This window comes from Pan troglodytes, chromosome 21 (assembly GCF_028858775.2).
Source record: "Pan troglodytes isolate AG18354 chromosome 21, NHGRI_mPanTro3-v2.0_pri, whole genome shotgun sequence".
Taxonomy (NCBI): domain Eukaryota; kingdom Metazoa; phylum Chordata; class Mammalia; order Primates; family Hominidae; genus Pan; species Pan troglodytes.
Window position 1 is genome coordinate 49,852,807 of NC_072419.2, and position 21,658 is coordinate 49,874,464.

The 21,658-nt window shown below is 45.9% G+C and overlaps 1 protein-coding gene across 2 annotated transcripts in view; it reads left to right on the forward strand.

The window, feature by feature from the left end:
• Positions 1–4,364: 4,364 nt before the first annotated feature.
• The window catches only part of IFT52 (intraflagellar transport 52), a 56,420-nt gene continuing 39,126 nt past the window's right edge, over positions 4,365–21,658 (forward strand). Inside the window, exons 1-6 of one of the 2 annotated variants that reach the window (XM_016937943.3) lie at positions 4,365–4,510; positions 8,154–8,278; positions 9,883–9,970; positions 17,194–17,323; positions 17,617–17,692; positions 18,440–18,654. Coding sequence is in view for 1 of the 2 variants with exons in the window: in XM_001149852.5 (XP_001149852.1) it covers positions 8,160–8,278; positions 9,883–9,970; positions 17,194–17,323; positions 17,617–17,692; positions 18,440–18,511 (485 nt within the window). In the remaining variant the exon portion in view is untranslated. The remainder of the gene's footprint in view (positions 4,511–8,153; positions 8,279–9,882; positions 9,971–17,193; positions 17,324–17,616; positions 17,693–18,439; positions 18,655–21,658) is intronic. The other variant, XM_001149852.5, reaches the window with a different exon arrangement.

The window sequence follows — 21,658 nt, forward strand, 5'->3', positions numbered from 1 at the left end:
AGTCAGAGAAGCTGTTCCTTGCCTGAAGGTCACATAGCTAATGAGGGCCAGAGCTGGGACTTGGAGCCCTACAAGCTGGCTCCAGGGCTCTCACATTGAACTTTTGTGCTGATCTGCTTCTCACCCTGGCTATTAGGTCCAGGCAGAATGACTGCCAAAATCTCTAGTGAGGAGCTAAGTCAAAAGTTGGCTGGAACAAGCCAAGTATAAGAAATGGGGTATTGAAGAGGAGACATTGAACGGGATGCCGCTCCTGGTCTGAGCCTGGCTGCCAGGTTCATGCCGTGCTCCACCGCACATCGGGGAGCTCAGAGCTGGACAGAGCTGGAGGCTGCTGCAGACTTGATGCCTAGAGCTTCCTGTCCACCATGGAGCTCCATATGTTCAAGATTAGTCTTTTTTTTTTTTTTTGAGACTGAGTTTCGCTCTTGTTGCCCAGGCTGGAGTGCAGTGGCACGATCTCGACTCACCGCAACCTCCGCCTCCCAGGTTCAAGCAACTCTCCTGCCTCAGCCTCCTGAGTAGCTGGGATTACAGGAATGCGCCACCAGGCCTGGCTAATTTTGTATTTTTAGTAGAGACAGGGTTTCTCCATGTTGGTGAGGCTGGTCTCCAACTCCCGACCTCAGATGATCCACCCACCTCGGCCTCCCAAAGTGCTGGGATTACAGGCGTGAGCCACCGCACCCAGCCAAGATTAGTCATTTCTAAAGATAATTCTGATCGGACAGAACGTGAGCGGTAACACCTCATAAATTCAGAACACCCTGCACTTGTGGGATGGATTGTGCTTCCTTACTTCAGTGGAAAAGTGGTTCGTTTCGGCTGGGCGTGCTGGCTCACACCTGTAATCCCAGCACTTTGGGAGGCCGAGGTCAGGAGTTTGTAGACCAGCCCGGCCAGTATGGTGAAACCTTGTCCCTACTAAAAATACAAAAATTTAGCTGAGTGTGGTGGTGCATGCCTGTAGTCCCAGCTACTCGGGAGGCTGAGACACGAGAATCACTTGAACCCGGGAGGCAGAGGTTGCAGTGAGCCAAGATCGTGCCACTGCACTCCAGCCTGGGCGACAGAGTGTGACTGTCTTATTAATAAATAAATAAATACGAAAAGTGGTTTGTTTTTTTACAAATGTGTGGTTCATACTCCTGGGTGGCCTTATTAGCTTTTTTGGTTGGGAGACAAGGGAAGGAACTTTCTTGGATCAGTGTGTGCTGGTGATTTTATTGCCTTTTCCTCTTAATTCAATCCCACTCTTTCCCTTCCTCAAGTCTTGTTCACCCAGCCCCCTGCCCCAGGAATCACGGGGAAGAAGTCTGGGAGACCATAGAAAAAACACCAATGACACTGAGCTATTAGAGATCAAAACTGGGTCAGGAAGAGTTCATGTTAAGCTTTCACATGTGCTAAGAACGCTGAAAGATACACACTGATTTCCATCTTAATAGTGCCGGATAATCGACAAATTTGGGACAAGATGAGGGAGAGGTCAAAATCCCCCTAACTTCCCAAAGCAAAAAAACAAGAGTATAATGATCAGAAACGTAATAGTAGTGTCAGAAGCACACAATCAGCTGTGGACGGTGAAACATATAATGGTTCTATCTGTTCTGAGATTGTAAAAGCACAATTATTTTCATCAGGCTAAAAAATAAAAATGAAAAACTATGCTGTTGAATGGAACATGCTACAACCTGTGTTTATTGAGCACATTCCAAGTTTTATATGCATTATCTACAATCCTCACTATAAGCCAGCATTTAGAAATTATGAACTTCAGACTGGGCGCAGTGGCTCACGCCTGTAATCCCAGCACTCTGGGAGGCCAAGGCAGGCAATTCACGAGGTCAAGAGTTCAAGACCAGCCTAGCCAAAATGGTGAAACCCCGTCTTTACTAAGAATACAAAAGTTAGCCGGGCATGGTGGCGGGTGCCTGTAATCCCAGCTACCTGAGAGACTGAGGCAGGAGAATTGCTTGAACCCAGGAAGCGAAGGTTGCAGTGAGCGGAGATCATGCCATTTCACTCCAGCCTGGGCAACAGAGCAAGACTCAGTTTCGGCAAAAAAAAAAAAAAGAAAGAAAGAAATTATTAACTTCACTTTACAGATAGGATACATTTGCTCAGAGATTATGAAAACTGCCCAAGGTCACCCAGCTGGTACAAGTCACAGCGAGGAATTGAACTTGGTGACAACTACTGATTCTAAAAGTCTTACTCTTGCTTTTTTTTGGGGGGGCGGCGGGGATGGAGTTATGCTCTTGTTGCCCAGGCTGGAGTGCAATGGTGCAATCTCAGCTCACTGCAACCTCTGCCTCCTGGGTTTGAGTGATTCTCCTGCCTCAGTCTCCCAAGCAGCTGGGATTACAGGCGCCCGCCACCACACCCGGCTAATTTTTTGTATTTTTATTTTTATTTTATTTTTTATAGAGACGGGGTTTCACCATGTTGGTCAGGCTGGTCTCGAGCTCTTGACCTCAAGTGATCCACCTGCCTTGGCCTCCCAAAGTGCTGGGATTACAGGCGTGGGCCACTGCACCCGGCCAAAACTCTTACTCTTTCTGCAATCTCCAACAGTGGGAGAAATGCTCTGGGCAGGTGCTGTAGCAAACACTGACTGCATATCAGGCAGAAAGATCCCAAGATTTGTCCCAGCCTTCAAATGGGACGGCCTACTCTCTCTTCAGTGAGAATACTTCATTTCCATTATTACCTTAACTGCAAACTGTATTCACCCAATTCTGCACCAAAATACAGCATCCCCAAGAAGATAACTTTTTTTTTTTTTTTTTTTTAAGAGACAGAGTCTCACTCTGTTGCCCAGGCTGGGGTGCAGTGGAGCGATCATGGCTCACTGCAGCCCGAACTCCTGGGTTCCAGCGATCTTCCCACCTCAGCCTCCCAAGCAGCTAAGACTACAGGTGTGTGCCACCATGCCTGGCTAATTTTCTTTTTTTATTTATTATTACTATTATTATTGGAGAGAAAAGGTGTTACTGTTACCCAGGTCCCAGACTCCTGGCCTCAAGCAGTCCTCCCACCTTGGCCTCCCAAAATGCTGGGATTACAGGCAGAAGCCACTTCATCTGACCAAAGAGAATTCTCAAATCACCCTCTTCTCCACTTTCTTTTTTGAGACAAAGTCTCACTGTGTTGCCTAGGCTAGAGTGCGGTGGCACCATGACGGCTCACTGCAGCCTCAACCTCCTAGGATCAATCAGTCTCCCACCTCAGTCTCCCAAGCAGCTGGGACTACAGGCGCGCGCCACCACGCCCAGGTAATTTTTCCTATTTTTAGTAGATACCGGGTTTCGCCATGTTGCCTAGGCTGGCCTCGAACTCCTGGGCTAAAGAGATCCACCTGCCTCAGCCTCCCAAAGTGCTGGGATTACAGGAGAGAGCCGCTGCGCCCGGCCCGTCTCCACTTTTAAAATTTCGAGTGACAGAAATTGTGGAAAGCAACACGAGTTGTATGTGTTTTAATATCCTAAACTCGAAGACAAACATAAATGTAAATAAAAACTGTCAGAGCTCTCTGCAATCTTCAGTTTGGGTCTTCCAGGCTGCTGCAGGGTTGTTCACAAATCCACACACCTCTAAAGGCAGGCACAGAGCACTTTCCTGGGTAGTCGGGTGGCCTGTTGGTAGTTGCAGGCGTCTGGTTTCCCACCTTAATGGCGATGGCAGGGCAACCTGTATTGGTGGTGCTTTTGCACAAGCAGTTCTTTCTGCCCGGAACGCCCTTCCCCAGCCTTTGCCTTAATGAATACCACTCTCTCTTCAAATCTCTGCTCAACAGGGGCGCCTTTTTGACCAGCTTAGTCGTTAGACTCCCTAATACAGTTCATAGTTTTCACATTTTTGTAGAATCTATTCAAGTTCTAACTCCCCGCCATGCTCGCCGGCGCTCAAGCCTAGTACCATGGCAAGCAAAGATGCGGAGTTAATAAAACAGAATTATACGCTGTTATCATTCTCAACACTAAACCTGCGCACCCTTTTCCGTTAAGTAGTTCCCAATAGTCCACCCCAGCCTTCCGCCCGGCCCCGCCCTCGCCTGGCTCCACTCTGCTCCTGCGCCTTGGGAATCGAAGCTGGGGCGTTCTCCAACCCCCCCGCGATGGAAGCCTTCACTATTCTCCTCCCTGTGGGTGGAGGGAAGTTTGGGCACTTGGGTCCTACCGTTGTTATTAGTCTTTACTCGTAATTGAGACTAAAGAACAAAATTAAATGGGTTTATTTTTGGTGAAAAGTTAATTCTCCTTATGTTTGGATTTGCCCCTCATGCACCAAATGGTACAGCCCCACATCAGTCAGGCTGCCTACCCCTGACGCCTGCGACGGAGAGGCGCCTTCCGTGATGTCGTCATCACGTCGGCCGGAGCTAGCGCTGCGTCTTGGGCCACGCCTCCCGGCGCACCGACGCGCCTCTCCGGTTACTAAGCGGCCTTGGATACCTGGCCGCGGGATGCTGGGCGGCGTCAGGTGACCGGTGGTCGCTGGGCCTCAGGTAAAGGGCTCCAACAGTGGTGGGCCGGCTGGGGCGTTGGTGCGGCCTGGGAGCTGGCGAGGGACTCGCCACACTCTTCGAGGCCGCTGGGCCGGTCATAGAACATCCAGGGTCCCCCGGGGTGAAGTAAACTGTGGGCGCGGACGTAGCCCGGGTTCCTGGCGCCCCGGCTGGGCGCCCATCTCCACGGCCTCGGGTGGTGCAGGTGTTTAGTCGTTCCGCTGACTATGAAAGAGCATGGGACGAGGAATCGTACAGTCTTAATCTCTCTTCTGTCGTGGCTGCGACCCCTCGGTATTCATGTGGGAAAATACTGATTTGACTGGTAATGTTATTGAAAAGAAAGCGAGAGAATGGTTTGGCAGCGTTACCCAAATATTTGTTATTTTTATAGTTTTAAAGGCCTTATACTGTTATTAAGGAAATGCATTTCTGACTAAGTCTGACAGTACAGGAACGCAGACCTGCTACTCTCACCAGGGGCTGAACTAACAGAACAAAAAAAGATAGATGTATCACGGTGGTGGGACCATGGAGGGGGCAGTTTTTGAACTGGACAAAACGATGTTAAAGTGCTTAAAGAAGAATAAATATGTGAAAGTAGCCAGGAAAATTCTAAAATTAATGCTAATAAGGGAGATTAGCTCTCCAGAACCACCAGATATTATAACATAAAGGTATAGCAATTAAACTAGCATAGAAGATGGGTGCAGCAGTGTGGGCCCGTAGTCCTGGCTACTTGGTAGGCTGAGGCGGCAGGATCCCTTGAGCCCAGGAGTCAGAGACCAGCATGGGTATCAAAAGGAAACCCTGTCTCTGAAAATAAATAAATTAATTTAAAAAGTTTGGAACTCAGCAGGAGCTTACAGGTAGATAAAATATATTAGAACTCAGAATAAGAGCGATTTATATATAGGGATTTATTATATAGGCGAGGTGGTACTGTATTTCAAATCAGCATTGAAGAGATGAATTGGGGTCAGGCAGCTTTTTTAGCAATTTAGAAAATAATTAAACCAGTCGAGCGAGGTGGCTCACACCTGTAATCCCAGCACTTTGGGAGGCCAAAGCGGGTGGATCACTTGAGGTCAGGAGTTCCAGACCAGCCTGGCCAACCTGGTGAAACACCGTCTCTACTATGGCGCGCGCCTGTAATCCCAGCTACTGGGGAGGCTGAGGCAGGAGAATTGCTTGAACTTGGGAGGCGGAGGTTGCAGCGAGCCGAGATTGCACCACTGCACTCCAGCCTGGGTGACAGAGCGAGACTATGCTTTGAAAAAGAAGGAAAAAAAAAAAAAAAGGAATGAAGCCCATTTTGAGCACCACAATAATTTCCAAATGGACTAAAATTTAAATGTTAAAAAATTACATCACGAATTAGCCGGGTGTGTTTGGGCGCCTGTAGTCCCAGCCGCTTGGGAGGCTGAGGCACGAGAATCTCTTGAATCTGGGAGGCAGAGGTTGTGGTGAGCCGAGATCGTGCCACTGCACTCCAGCTTAGGCCACAGAGCAGACTCTGTCTCAAAAAAAAAAAAAATTACGTCATGAAGTACTGAAGTAAAGCATTGTTGAATTTATTTATAATCTTAGAATGACAAAAAACTCTTCTAAATGTTTCATGTCATCCAGAAGCCAGAAAGGAAAAGATTCATACTTTTAACTCTATAAAATTTAAAATCTATATGGCCTGCAAAATTCAACCAAACCAAAAAAACTACCAGAAGCCAAATAAAGTTATGAAAATGTTTGTTTAATGATCAATTAGAAAATTATGAAACCCGACTGGGTGCAGTGGCTCATGCCAGTAAACCACCACTTTGGGAGATTGAGGTAGGAGGATCACTTGAGGTCAGGAGTTCAAGGGCAACATAGCAAGACCTTGCTTCTACAAAACATTTAAAAATTAGCTGGACACTGGTGCGCGCCTGTAGTCCCAGCTACCCAGGAGGTTGAAGTGGGATGATTGCTTGAGCCTGGGAGGTCAAGGCTACAGTGAGTTGTGATTGCAGCACTGCACTCCCAGCCTGGGTCACAGAGTGGGACTTTTATCTCAAATAATAATAAGAAGAAGTTTTTAAAAAGAAAAATTTAAAGAGAAAAATGATCAAGAGTACCTGGACAAGAAAATCAGAAGAAATACAAGTGGCAAAAATCTATAGCAAGAGACAACTATCTCACTAACTTCAAAGTGGAAATTAAAACAGTAATGAGGGGGGTTTTTTGGCCCTTTATTGGCAAACATGACAAAGACTGGAAATAGGATTGTGTGGAAACAGAAGTGTGTTAGTGGAAATATCAATGAGTATAACTTTTTGGAGGGCAATTTGGAAATGATTTACTCAGCCATTCAATAGGTAAGAATCTCTACAAATATGCAAATTGCAGAAAAACATGTTGTTTAACATTGATGTTTTTAGTATTGTTTTAGAAAATATTTGATAAAAGATGTCAGCCAGTAGATGACTGGTTAAATAAATTATGGTAGATCCATAAAATGAATACTGTGTAGCTGTTTTTGTTGTTGTTGTTGTTTAAAGACAGGGTCTTGCTGTGTTCTCCAGGCTGGAGTGCAGAGTGGCGTGATTGTGGCTCACTGCAGCCTTAACCTCTTGGGCTCAAGCAATCCTTTCACCTCAGCCTCCCAAATAGCTGGGACTACAGATATGTGCCACCATGCCCTGCTAATTTTTTTTGTAGAGATGTGGTTTTATCATGTTATCCAGGCTGGTCTGGAACTGCTGAGCTCAAGCAATCCTCCCACCTCAGCCTCTCAAAGTGCTGGAGTTACAGGCGTGAGCCACTGCACCCAGCCCTGTGTAGCTGTTTAAAAGAATATGGTAGATCCATGTGTACTGACAAAGAAAGATGTCAAATATACAAGGTTAGGTGAAACAGGTGTTTCAGAATAATGCATATGGTAAGATCCTATTTCATAAAATAAAACTGTAAGTTAATATATGTATAAAAAGAATCTCGAGCTGGGTGCAGTGGCTCACACCTGTAATCCCAGCACTTTGGGAGGCCAAGGCAGGTGGATCACGAGGTCAGGAGTTTGAGACCAGCCTGACCAACATGGTGAAACCCCGTCTCTACTGAAAATACAAAAATTAGCTGGGCATGGTGATACGTGCCTGTAATCCTGGCAACTCAGGAGGCTGAGGCAGGAGAATCGCTTGAACCCGGGAGATGGAGGTTGCAGTGAGCCAAGATCACACCATTGCACTCCAACCTGGGAGACAGAGCAAGACTCCGTCTCAAAAAAAAAAGAAAAATAGAATCTAGAAGACTATACCCCGCGTTTAACAGTAGTTAGCAGTAATGAATCAGGTTGGAAACATGGTCTTGGGACACAAGAGCAGGGTGATGGCAGGGCAGGGCCATAGGTGTAGGCTGTTGGGAGGATCTGGGCAAGAGGCAGAAAGCAAAAGCGGGTAGGGGAGGGCTGGGTTGGTTTTGGTCTTAGGTTTCTGTGCTATGCTTTTGCATTTCACTCTCAACCTTTGAGAATTGTAGGAGTTTCCTAGATAGGTTTCAGTTGTATACCCTTTCTTGATAAATTAGTAGTAGAAGGCAACTATTTATTACTTTTAGGGTCTTTGGAATATTGTTTATTGATTTTCTGATCCCATCTTTCTTCCATAAGGTAACCATGGAGAAAGAGCTGCGGAGCACCATTCTTTTCAATGCCTACAAAAAGGAGATATTTACCACCAACAATGGCTATAAATCCATGCAGAAAAAACTTCGGAGTAATTGGAAGATTCAGAGGTGACTGACCATGTATATTGTTTTCCCTTCTAAATGATATTGTCCTGCTGATAAAGCTGAGAAGTCTTTATTTTCTTAGGTAACATAGATTGTTTAGGTGGGAGAAGCTCAATTTAAAGATTATTCAGAATTAGGTCTGGCGTGGTGGCTCACACCTGTAATCCCAGCAGTTTGGGAGGCTGAGGCGGGCGGATCACGAGGTCAAGAGATCAAGACTGGCCGGCACGGTGGCTGACACCTGTAATCCCAGCACTTTGGGAGGCCAAGGTGGGCGGATCATGAGGTCATGGGTTCGAGACAAGCCTGGACAAGATGGTGAAACCCCATCGCTACTAAAAATTAAAAAAAAAAATTAGCCAAGTGTGGTGGTGGGCGCCTGTAATCCCAGCTCCTTGGGAGGCTGAAGCAGAGAATTGCTTGAACCCGGGAGGCAGAGGTTGCAGTGAGCCGAGATTGTGCCACTGCGCTCCAGCCTGGGCAACAGAGTGAGACTCCGTCTCAAAAAAAAAAGAAAGATCAAGACCATCCTGGCCAACATGGCGAAACCCCGTCTCTACTAAAAATACAAAAATCAGCTGGGCATGATCGTGCGTGCCTATGGTCCCAGCTGCTCAGGAGGCTGAGGCAGGAGAATCACTTAAATCCAGGAGGTGGAGGTTACAGTAAGCCGAGATTGCGCCACTGCACTCCAGCTTGGTGACAGAGCGAGACTCTGTCTAAAAAAATAAAAAAACATTATTCAGAATGAAATAAATTCTTATTAAAACGTCTCTTGGGCAGGACGCGGTGGCTCATGCCTGTAATCCCAGCACTTTGGGAGGCTGAAGCAGGCAGATCACTAGAGGTCAAGAGTTGGCGACCAGCCTGGCCTACATGGCAAAACCTCATCTCTACTGAAAATACAAAAATTAGCCAGACATGATGGTGCATGCCTATAATCCCAGCTACTAAGGAGGCTGAGGCACAAGAATCCCTTGAACCCAGGAAGTGAATGCCTGCAGTGAGCCGAGATCATGCCACTGCACTCCAGCCTGGGCAACAGAGGGAGACTCTGTCAAAAACAAAAATTAAAAAAAATGTCTTTCGAAATCAGCAATTAGGATATTATTAAAGCAGCATATTATTAAGTTGTTTTCCAAATCACAAGCCAAAAGATTATTCTAATTATACACATGTAGCTTTTTAAGATGTTAGAGGCTTTCTTCGTATTTTGACTCAGGTCAGTACTAGGGAAAGGAAACATGAGAATTAAATGAGAATAACTTTGTGTATGTGCATGTTTTTCTTAATAGGTGAGGATATGTAATCATACAAGCTAATGGTAGGGCTGATTGAATTAGTAGTTGAAGACTTCCTTATGCTTTAGCATGGCTTGATTTGAACACCTTGACTTACTGGAAGTATTTGAACAGAGGCCAGATGACTCTGGGGCAGGCCTGTAGAGGGAATTCTCACTTTGGGAGAGAGACTGGACCAGTTACCTGTAAATCCCTTCATCTCTGAGCCTCTGTGGCCTCTGCTTCCAAATAGTTAAGAGACTAAAATAATACATAAATTGGTTTAAATTATGGACCTCATATTTGCTTTTAAAATTGTATTTCTAGCTTAAAAGATGAAATCACATCTGAGAAGTTAAATGGAGTGAAACTGTGGATTACAGCTGGGCCAAGGGAAAAATTTACTGCAGCTGAGGTAAGAAATATCCACTAAAGAAGGAATATGGTGAAATGATTAGGAGTCTGAGCTTTGAAATACCGGATTTGAATCCCCCTTCACCACTTACTGTGTGGCCTTAAGGTAGTCACTTCATCTCTCTTTTCATCATGGAGTTGTGATGATTAACTGAGATACTCCATGTAAAGTACCAAACACATAGTGTGGGCCAATTAAATATTAGCCACACTTCTTCTTTTTTTTTTTTTTTTTCTGAGACAGAGTCTCGCTCTGTCGCCGAGGCTGGAGTGCAGTGGCGCAATCTCGGCTCACTGCAACCTCCACCTCCTGGGTTCAAGCAATTCTCACTGCCTCAGCCTCCTGAGTAGCTGGGACTACAGGTGCCCACCACCACGCCCGGCTAATTTTTGTATTTTTCGTGCAGATGGGGTTTCACCATATTGGCCAGGCTGGTCTCAAACTCCTGACCTTGTGATCTGCCTACCTCAGCCTCCCAAAGTGCTGGGATTACAGGTGTGAGCCACCGAGCCTGGCCACTAGCCACATTTCTTTGCTGTATTTTTGCTTTGAAAATAGGAAAATTCCGCCAGGCGCGGTGGCTCACACCTGTAATCCCAACACTTTGGGAGGCCGAGGCAGGCAGATCACCTGAGGTCGGGAGTTCAAGACCACCCTGACCAACATGGAGAAACCCCGTCTCTACTAAAAATACAAAATTAGCCAGGCGTGGTGGTGCACTCCTGTAATCCCAGCTACTTGAGAGGCTGAGGCAGGAGAATCGCTTGAACCTGGGAGGCGGAGCTTGCTGTGAGCCAAGATCGCACCATCTCACTCCAGCCTGGGCAACAAGAGCAAAACTCCATCTCAAAAAAAAAAAAGAAAAAGAAAGAAAATAGGAATTCATTTAAAATAAAAGTGTTTATTATTCTAGTTCATGGAATGGATAAAGAATGATAAATGTAAGGCCCAGAATACAAATGACAAGTATTGGTGAGAGTGGGAAGTTATTGGAACCCTTCCACACTGATGGTGGGAATGTAAAATGATGCAGTCACCATGAAAAACAGTATGGTAGTTCCTCAAAAATTTAAGCATAAAATTGCCATATGATGGCTGTGTGTGGTGGCCCACGCCTGTAATCCCAGCACTTTGGGAGGCTGAGAAGGGTGGATCACTTGAGGTCAGGAGTTCGAGACTAGCCTGGCCAACATGGTGAAACCTCATCTCTACTAAAAATACAAAAATTAGCCAGGCGTGATGGTGTGCGCCTGTAATCCCAACTACTTGGGAGGCTGAGGCAGGAGAATCACTTGAACCTGGGAGGCGGAGTTGCAGCGAGCAGAGATCGGGCCACTGCACTCCAGCCTTGGCAACAGAGTGAGACTCTTTCAAAAAAAAAAAAAAAAAAACTGCCATATGATCTAGCAATTCCACTTCTGGGTATATGCCCAAAAGAATGGAAAACCAGATCTCAGAGATAGTTGCACACCTATCTTCCTAGCAGCGCTATTCACAATAGCCAAAAGGTGGAAATAGCCCAAGTATCCATCGGCAGATGAGTAGATAAGATATGGTATATACATACAATGGAATATTATTCAATCTTAAATAGGAAGGTAATTCTGATACATGCTACACACGGATGAATCTTGAGGACATTATGCCAAATGAAAATAAGGCAGACACAAAAAGACAAATACTGTATGATTTCACTTATGCAAGCATGAGGTACGTAGAGTAGTCGAATTCGTAGAGACAGAAAATAGAAGGGTGGTGGTTGCCAGGGCCTGGGGGAAGTGGGGAATGGAGCGTTGCTGCTTAATAGGTATAGAGTTTCAGTTTTGCAAGATGAAAACAGTTCTGCAGATTGATTGCCTAACAGTGTGAGTATATTTAATACTGCTGAACTAGGCCAGGTGCGGTGGCTAACACCTGTAATCCCAGCACTTTGGGAGGCTGAGGCGGGTGGATCACTTGAGGCTAGGAGTTTGAGACCAGCTTGGCCAACATGATGAAACCTCATCTCTACTAAAAATACAAAAATTAGCCGGGCTTGGTGGCACATGCTTGTACTCCCAGCTACTTGGGAAGTGGAGGTGGGAGAATCGCTTGAACCTGGGAGGCGGAGGTTGCAGTGAGCCGAGATTGCGCCACCGCACTCCAGCCTGGCGACAGAGACCCTGTCTGAAAAGAAAAAACAAACAAACAAAAAACTGCTGAACTATATACTTCAGAATGGTTAAGATGGTAAATTTAGGAAAGATTAGGTGTGTTTTTTCACAGTCAGTAAAACAAAAAACCCAGAACATAGAAAGAGCCATTTTACAGAGAATGGGAAGTACCTTTGTGCTGAGAGAGAATATGGGGAGTAGAGAGGTTGAGGCAGGGCAAGGCCAATGTGGTCCTTAGATTGAGGCAGGCCAAGGTCTCCTGCTGTTACTCTGGGTGGTGCCATGGGGAAGAGGTCCACTGGGGAGCATTTCTAGTGCACTTTGTTTCTCAATTTGATTGCAAGGTGACCTTCCTCGCTGGGAATGGCATGGAGAGGGACATGATTGTTTGATCAGGTTAATTGACAGAAGGAGTAGAAATTACCATTGGGAATGTGGAGGTAACCAGCAACTCCTACCCACTGAGACCCTGAGGGATATGTACACACAGAGGGCAGTGGCCTGCAGAGCAACACTCTATTGCTTGTTGGGCTTCGGCTCCATCTCCCCATCCACCTAGCGAAGCCAATGAGAGAGTTGGCCTGATGTTTGCCAGGGACCAACCAGCCTCAGGAACACAGGGGCATCCAAAGAGAGGGTCAGAACCTGGTGCCTGGGCCTTTTCCCAAGTGGAGATGGGTGCCAGGCCAAGCCTTAGTTTGGGCTTCCAGGGATGGTAGGCTGATGCATCCAAGAGACACAAGTCCTTCGAGAGGCAAATTTGATGTAACTTTAGCCTAATAAAACGTCCTCTCCCAGACCAGTCCCTGACACCATACCTTCTCTTTAGAGTTGGAGTGAGGTGGGAAGAAAAGGGAAAAAAGCTGTTAGCTTTTTTTCTAGGAATCAGCATTCCTTTGTGTTACAGTTCTTCCAATGGGCTCATGCTTGTGAGATCACTGCTTTCCTTGTCATTGCTGCTGGCCTCCTAGACTGTTACCCCTGGAGAGCTGTGTGATGCCTTTTTCATGTTGACTTCCAGAAACTTCTGTGACAGGACAGACATCATATGTCTGATATTAGATGCTAGTATCATGCTAGAAACGAGGCTGAACAGTCTTTCCTTATTTCCACCTCAACTACATTGACGCATTACACTAGCTTTGTGGTGGTATTCAGTTACGACCAGGTAACCACGTGGCTGAGACGAGTATTTTCCAACCCTAACAGACCAGCATCCACCTATATTACAGATGCCAACTTTGTTACCCTGAATTGAAATGCAAAGATAATCTAACCCACCACCATTAAAAAAGTAAAGCAATATAACTTCCTAACTTTAATGTACAGAAATTAAAGGATGATTTATAAAAGAATATGTGTATTTCAAATTGTAAATGTTTATGCATATATATACTAGAAGAATATACATATTTCAGTTTGTTAATGCTTGGTCATACATGCATTAGAACACTTCTTTATGTTTGACATTTTGAAATAAATGTTTAATAAGTATGTAGAACTCCGATGAATGGGATAGGTACATATGCAGACTGGTGGAAGTGACGTATTGGCAATTCAAATCATGAGCCGTGTTGCTGTCGGTGATGTGATTTTTCCAAAATACTGACTAACTCTTGGTAAAGTTCTACTTTTTTTTTTTTTTCTGAGACGGAGTCTTGCTCTGTCGCCCAGACTGGAGTGCAGTGGAGTGATCTCAGCTCACTGCAAGCTCCGCCTCCCGGGTTCACGCCATTCTCCTGCCTCAGCCTTCCGAGTAGGTGGTACTACAGGTGCCCACCACCACGCCCGGCTAATTTTTTGTATTTTTAGTAGAGATGGGGTTTCACCGTGTTAGCCAGGGTGATCTCGATCTCCTGGCCTTGTGATCTGCCCGCCTTGGCCTCTGGTAAAGTTCTGTTAATAAAAAGAGTATAATTCTTCTCTCAGTTTACATGGTAGTTGGGTACCTCCGAATTCAGTATATGTTAAATCGTGCAAAAAATACTTTGTACAGTATTTACATAGAATTTGAGCTGGGCGCAGTAGCTTACTCCTATAATCCCAGGAGTTTGGGAGGCCGAGGCGGGTGGAACACCAGACGTCAGGAGTTTGAGACTAGCCTGGCCAACATGGTGAAACCTTGTCTCTACTAAAAATACAAAAATTAGCCAGGTGTGGTGGCAGGCTCCTGTAGTCACAACTACTCAGGAGGCTGAGGCAGGAGAATCACTTGAACCCAGGAGGCGAAGTTTGCAGTGAGCCGAGATCGAGCCACTGCAGCATGGGTGACAGAGCAAGACTTCATCTCAAAAAAAATAAAGAAATTGGAGTTAGATTTTAGGCTAAGCTTCTTTTGTTTGTTTGCTTTTTCTTTTTTAAACCTACGTGACTATCTGAGAAGATATTCAAATGCTGTGGAATAGTTCTTTACTATGTGGGACTGGTCTGAATATTGCAGGACCTTAACTTCCCTGCCCTTCACCCACTAAAATGTCCTTAAACATTAATATTATGGCATTAATATTTTGCCATATTAATATTAATATTATGGTGATCCAGAATACATGCTAGATGGTTTAAATGCCTCCACTGAGAGCCACTGGCCTGGATCATCCAGTCTCGATTACCGGAAATACCTCACATTTGCTGCCACACTAACAATGTGAATGCATTCTAAGCCAATTTCTAAAATTTAAGTCTGCAAAATTAATCTTTCTTCCTGTTTTTGCCATAAAGAAATAAGAAACCTCCAGTTTGTACCAAATATCCATTCTTTTGTTAGAAGGGTCTCACTTACGTGCATAGCTGGAAACTGGGTCATAATTCATGGAAGCTCCTTCAACTTTTGCCCACCTGTGTTATTGCACACCACATCCTTCATGTATCTTTTTCTTAAAATGCCAGATGGACAATAGTACACAGTAGATACCAATAACTACTATATACTCATTGCATTTAGGCAACATGGACAAATCCCAGAACCACATAATCATGAAAACCAAGTCCCAGTAGAATTTCCCAAGCAAAAGCTATGTTCTGAGAATATATATTGCAAACTAGACCTGGCTTGCTATTATCAGTCATAGAACATAGCATATATTTAGGGCTATCTGGGAAGAGGAGTTTGAGAGGAAATCAAAAGGAAGGAAAAGGAAGATGAATTTAGGGAGAGATTCAGTCTGTTGTTCAGGGTCCAGGATCATGCAGTTATAACCCATTTGTTTTGTTTTTCTGTTGTTGTTCCAAAAAATGTTTACTAAGGATCTGTTACACACCTAGTAACAGGTCCTAGGACTAACGCTAGGGATCAAAGTCAAATAGCACATGATCTCTCCACTCGAGGAACTGATAGTCTAGGGGAAATGACACAAATGGACCATCTACCAATAATGATCAATGTTCTATGTTCCACATTTCTACAGAAACACAGAAAAGAGGCATTGGATTATTGGGTCCAGAGGAAATGGACTTTGAGCTGATTTTTATTTTATTTATTTATTTATTTATTTATTTTGAGACAGAGTCTTGCTCTGTCGCCAGGCTGGAGTGCATTGGCGCATTCTCGGCTCATTGCAACCTCCGCCTCCCAGGTTCAACTGATTCTCCTGCCTCAGCCTCCCGAGTAGCGGGGATTACAGGCATCTGCCCCCACACCTGGCTGTTTGTATTTTTAGTAGACACGGGGTTTCACCATGTTGGCCAGGCTGGTCTCGAGCTCCTGACCTCAAGTGATCCACCCACCTCAGCCTCCCAAACTGTTGGGATTACAGGCATGAGCCACTGCACCCCGCCTTAATTTTGATTTTGAAATAATTCATTTTTTATTTTGTTTTTTTTTTATTGTGTTTCGTTTTTGAGATGGAATCTTGCTCTGTTGCCCAGGCTGGAATGCAGTGGTGCAATCTCGGCTCACTGCAACCTCCACCACCTGGGTTCAAGCAATTCCCCTCCCTCAACCTTCCAAGTAGCTGGGGCTACGGGTGCATACCACCACGCCTGGCTAATTTTTGCATTTTTAGTAGAGACGGGGGTTTCACCATGTTGGCCAAGCTGGTCTCGAACTCCTCACCTCAAGTGATCCGCCTACCTTGGCCTCTGAAGATTCATTTGTTTTATACAGTGTGGGGAAGGCAGGGGGAGAGGAAAATTCAGGGAGCATACAAGAGCGAGAGGGCCGTGCTGTGGCAAATCTAGTCTGGGCAGTAGTTTCCAAAGTAGGATGCATGTGATGAATCAGTGGGGTGCCAAAAGGAAATTATGTTTATTATTCATATTTTCATTACCCTTAAAACATTTCCTTTTTGGGAGTTGTTTTGAATTATAAAGTACATATTTTATATAGAGATACATACATACTGAATGTATTTATATACATGTTCAGATTTTTTTCTGCTGGAGTGCTTGATGAAGAAAGTTGAGAAACTATTTGTCTGGACCACCCACCCCAGATTTTCTCAGGCTAGACCAGCAAGATCAACCCTAGATTTTTCTCCCTTCCCCAGCTTTGTGAAAATGAGAGAGCTTCCAGGAGATAAGCAGAAAACATGCGTTTCTCTCTATGGTTTGGTTGGTCAATGACCTTGAACAGAATTCCTCCCAGGTGTGGTATGAAATGACTTCATCCTGATATCCTCTGTGGGCAGTCAAGAGAAGGCATTGTCTAAATCAGTGGTTCTTAACTAGGGGTGATTCTATTTCTTCTTCTCCTGAGGGAACATGTGGCAATCTCAAGAGACATTTTTGGTTGCCAGGGGAAGGTAGGTACAACTGGCATCTAGTAGGTGGAGACCAGGGGTGCTGCTGAATGGAGAACTGAGTGCTTCCTTTAGTTAAGTTTTTCACTTTTGACTTGCTGTCTAGATAGTCAGCTTTGAAATTGTCAATTTACTTTGAGTATTTTGGAGCTTTATGCTCAAAGACAAGCTTGGAGATCCTACATAGAGAGTACTTTTTATCTTATATACATTTATATGTAAATGCCTTATAGATTTGAAATATGTATTTTTCATCTAGTTAAGGTCTTATTCATGGTATTTCGGGCAAAAGTCTTTCAAGTATATTCATAGATTGCTTTTTTCCTTTGTGTAGTTTGAAATCCTGAAGAAATATCTTGACACTGGTGGAGATGTCTTTGTGATGCTAGGAGAAGGTGGAGAATCCAGATTTGACACCAATATTAACTTTTTACTAGAAGAATATGGAATCATGGTTAATAATGGTAATTAGTATTATTATTTTCAGTAGAGGCAGTACTTTTCTATCTATTATTTGATATCATAGCCCTCTAGGTCCAGTGGCATAATGGAAAAAGCCCTGGGCTGTGTGTGCGTGTTTTAATGTTCCATTCTCATCAGCAGTCTGAGCCTCCTAGGCTTGGGCTGCTTCCATTTATAAAGCGAGATGGATTGGAACCAAGTTCCAGGGTGCCCTTCAGGTCAAAATTGGTATGAGTCTATAATATCGAATTTATTTATAACCTAAAATATACCTCCTTCTCTTTTTCCCTCATAGATGCTGTGGTTAGAAATGTATATCACAAATATTTCCATCCTAAAGAAGCTCTAGTTTCCAGTGGAGTCTTGAACAGGTAAGCATGTTGAAAGCAGAAATATCTTGGCCAGGCATCGTCGCTCACACCTGTAATCCCAGCACTTTGGGAAGCCAAGGCGGATGGATCATTTTGAGATCAGGAGTTCCAAACCAGCCTGGCCAACATGCTGAAACCCCATCTCCCTGTCTAAAAATACAAAAAAAATTAGCCAGGCATTGTAGCAGGCGCCTGTAATCCCAGCTACTCGGGAGGCTGAGGCAGGAGAATCACTTGAGCCCGGGAAGCAGAGGTTGCATTGAGCTGAGATTGCACCATTGTACTCTGGCCTGGCTGACAGAGCGAGACTTCATCTCAAAAAAAAAAAAAATAAAGCAGAAATATCCTTACACATAACTCTTATTTCTTCTACATAAATCTTCCCTCGTCTCTTCTCATACATTCTTTTCACTGCCCCTTCTTCTTTCTTGCCTTTTTGTTTTGTGTTATTATAATTTATTTTACTATATTACTACTACTCATTCATCAAATTATTTTTCTTCATCTTTTGAAACTTACTTCACATTCAATTTATTTTTTGTTTATATATATATGTATTTTTTGAGACAGAGTCTTGCTCTGTTGCTCAGGCTGGAATGCAGTGGTGGGAACACAGTTCACTGCAGCCTTGACCTCCCAGGCTTAAGCAATCCTCCCACCTTAGCCTCATACTTGCTGTACTAATGAATGCAGTGTGAAATTCTCAAATTTTTTTTGTTTACTAGATTTTAATTTTTCTTCTTCAAGGGAAATTAGCCGAGCTGCAGGAAAGGCTGTGCCTGGGATCATTGATGAGGAAAGCAGTGGAAACAATGCCCAGTGAGTGTGTTTTCTGATGCCACATGAGGAAGATGTATCGTTTTGGAGTCTTCTTTTTCAAAATGAAAAGAGCTTTTGTTTCTGGTTACAAAAATAATCAGAATTTGAACAGTTCAAGAGGAAAAAAGTAGAAGCTCTGCACTGTAAGTCCATGCTCCTCCCCCTGAAGGTAGTCTTAATATAGTATTTAGGCCCAGCACGGTGGCTCACGCCTGTAATCCTAGCACTTTTGGGAGGCCGAGGTGGGTGGCCCACCTGAGGTCAGGAGTTAGAGACAAGTGTAACCAACATGGCAAAATCCCATCTCTACTAAAAATACAAAAATTAGCCAGGCGTGGTGGTGTGCACCTGTAGTCCCAGCTACTCGGTAGGCTGAGACAGGAGAACTGTTTGAACCCCGGAGGCGGAAGTTGCAGTGAGCCAAGATTATGCCACTGCACTCCAGCCTGGGCAACAGAGCACGACTCCATCTCAAAAAATATATAGTATAGTATTTAGATTTCTAGGTTTTTTTTTTTCCATGTATAAAGTTATAGGTGAGTACCTCTTCATTTTTAATGACTGGATTAAATTGGATATATCCCAGTTTATCTAACCAACTCCCTATTATTGGACATTTAAGTAGTTTATAATGTTTTTCTTTAATAATACCACCTAATGTTTGTCAAGCATCGACTGTGTGACAGGCATGTATTACCTCATTTAATCCTTACAACTCTGGAAAGTTAGAGATGAGATACAGAGATGTAATTGCCCAAATGCACATGACTACTCTGTGTCAGAACTTAGATGCAAACATAGGCAGTCTATTCTAGAGCCTGCACTCTTAACTTCTGTTCCGTATTGTTGTTATAAACAATTTTATAGCCGGGTGTGGTAGCTCACTCCTGTAATCGCAGCACTTTGGGTGGCCAAGGCGAGTGGATCACCTGAGGTCACGAGTTTGAAACCAGCCTGGCTAACATGGCGAAACCCCGTCTTTACTAAAAATAGAAAATTTAGCTGGGCGTGGTAGTGGGCGCCTATAATCCCAGCTACTGGGGAGGTTGAGGCAGGAGAATCACTTGAACCTGGGAGGCGGAGGTTGCATTGAGCTGCCATCGTACCATTGCACTCTAGCCTGGGGGACAGAGGGAGACTTCGTCTAAAAAAAAAAAAAAAATTATATTTGTCACTATAGATAATAAAGCACAAATGAACATCTTTTTTTTTTTTTTTTTTTTTGAGACGGAGTCTCACTCTGTCACCCAGGCTGGAGTGCAGTGGCATGATCTCAGCTCACTGCAACCTCCGCCTCCCAGGTTCAAGTGGTTCTCCTGCCTCAGCCTCCCATGTAGCTGGGATTACAGGCATCTGCCACCACACCCAGCTAATTTCTCTATTTTTAGTAGAGATGGGGTTTCACCATGTTGGTCAGGCTGGTCTTGAACTCCTGACCTCAGGTGATCCACCTGCCTCGGCCTCCCAAAGTGCTGGGATAAGTGAACATCTTTGTATGTACAGTTTTGTGCACTTGTGGTAGTATATATATATTTTTTAATTGATCATTCTTGGGTGTTTCTCGCAGAGGGGGATTTGGCAGGGTCATAGGACAATAGTGGAGGGAAGGTCAGCAGATAAACAAGTGAACAAAGGTCTCTGGTTTTCCTAGGCAGAGGACCCTGCGGCCTTCCACAGTGTTTGTGTCCCTGGGTACTTGAGATTAGGGAGTGGTGATGACTCTTAACGAGCATGCTGCCTTCAAGCATCTGTTTAACAAAAACATCTTGCACCGCCCTTAATCCATTTAACCCTGGGTGGACACAGCACATGTTTCAGAGAGCACAGGGTTGGGGGTAAGGTCACAGATCAACAGGATCCCAAGGCAGAAGAATTTTTCTTAGTACAGAACAAAATGAAAAGTCTCCCATGTCTACTTCTTTCTACACAGACACGGCAACCATCCGATTTCTCAATCTTTTCCCCACCTTTCCCCTCTTTCTATTCCACAAAACCGCCATTGTCATCATGGCCCGTTCTCAATGAGCTGTTGGGTACACCTCCCAGACGGGGCGGTTGCCGGGCAGAGGGGCTCCTCACTTCCCAGTAGGGGTGGCTGGGCAGAGGCGCTCTTCACCTCCCGGACGGGGCGACTGGCCGGGCGGGGGGCTGACCCCCCCACCTCCCTCCCAGACGCGGCGGCTGGCCAGGTGGGGGGCTGACCCCCCCACCTCCCTCCCGGACGGGGCGGCTGGCCGGGCGGGGGGCTGATCCCCCCACCTCCCTCCCGGACGGGGCGGCTGGCCGGGCGGGGGGCTGACCCCCCCACCTCCCTCCCGGACGGGGCGGCTGGCTGGGCGGGGGGCGACCCCCCCACCTTCCTCCCGGACGGGGCGGCTGGCCTGGCGGGGGCTGACCCCCACCTCCCTCCCGGACGGGGTGGCTGCCGGGCGGAGACGCTCCTCACTTCCCAGACAGGGTGGCTGCCGGGTGGAGGGGCTCCTCACTTCTCAGACGGGGCGGCTGGGCAGAAACGCTCCTCACCTCCCAGACGGGGTCGCGGCCGGGCAGAAGCGCTCCTCACATCCCAGATGGGGCGGCGGGGCAGAGGCGCTCCCCACATCTCAGATGATGGGCGGCCGGGTAGAGACGCTCCTCGCTTCCTAGATGGGATGGCGGCCGGGCAGAGACGCTCCTCACTTTCCAGACTGGGCAGCCAGGCAGAGGGGCTCCTCACGTCCCAGATGATGGGCGGCCAGGCAGAGACGCTCCTCACTTCCCAGACGGGGTGGCGGCCGGGCAGAGGCTGCACTCTCCGCACTTTGGGAGGCCAAGGCAGGCGGCTGGGAGGTGGAGGTTGTAGCGAGCCGAGATCACGCCACTGCACTCCAGCCTGGGCACCATTGAGCACTGAGTGAACCATACTCCGTCTGCAATCCCGGCACCTCGGGAGGCCGAGGCTGGCGGATCACTCGCGGTTAGGAGCTGGAAACCAGCCCAGCCAACACAGCGAAACCCCGTCTCCACCAAAAAAAATACGAAAACCAGACAGGCGTGGTGGCGCGCGCCTGCAATCGCAGGCACTCGGCAGGCTGAGGCAGGAGAATCAGGCAGGGAGGTTGCAGTGAGCCGAGATGGCAGCAGTATAGTCCAGCTTCGGCTCGGCAT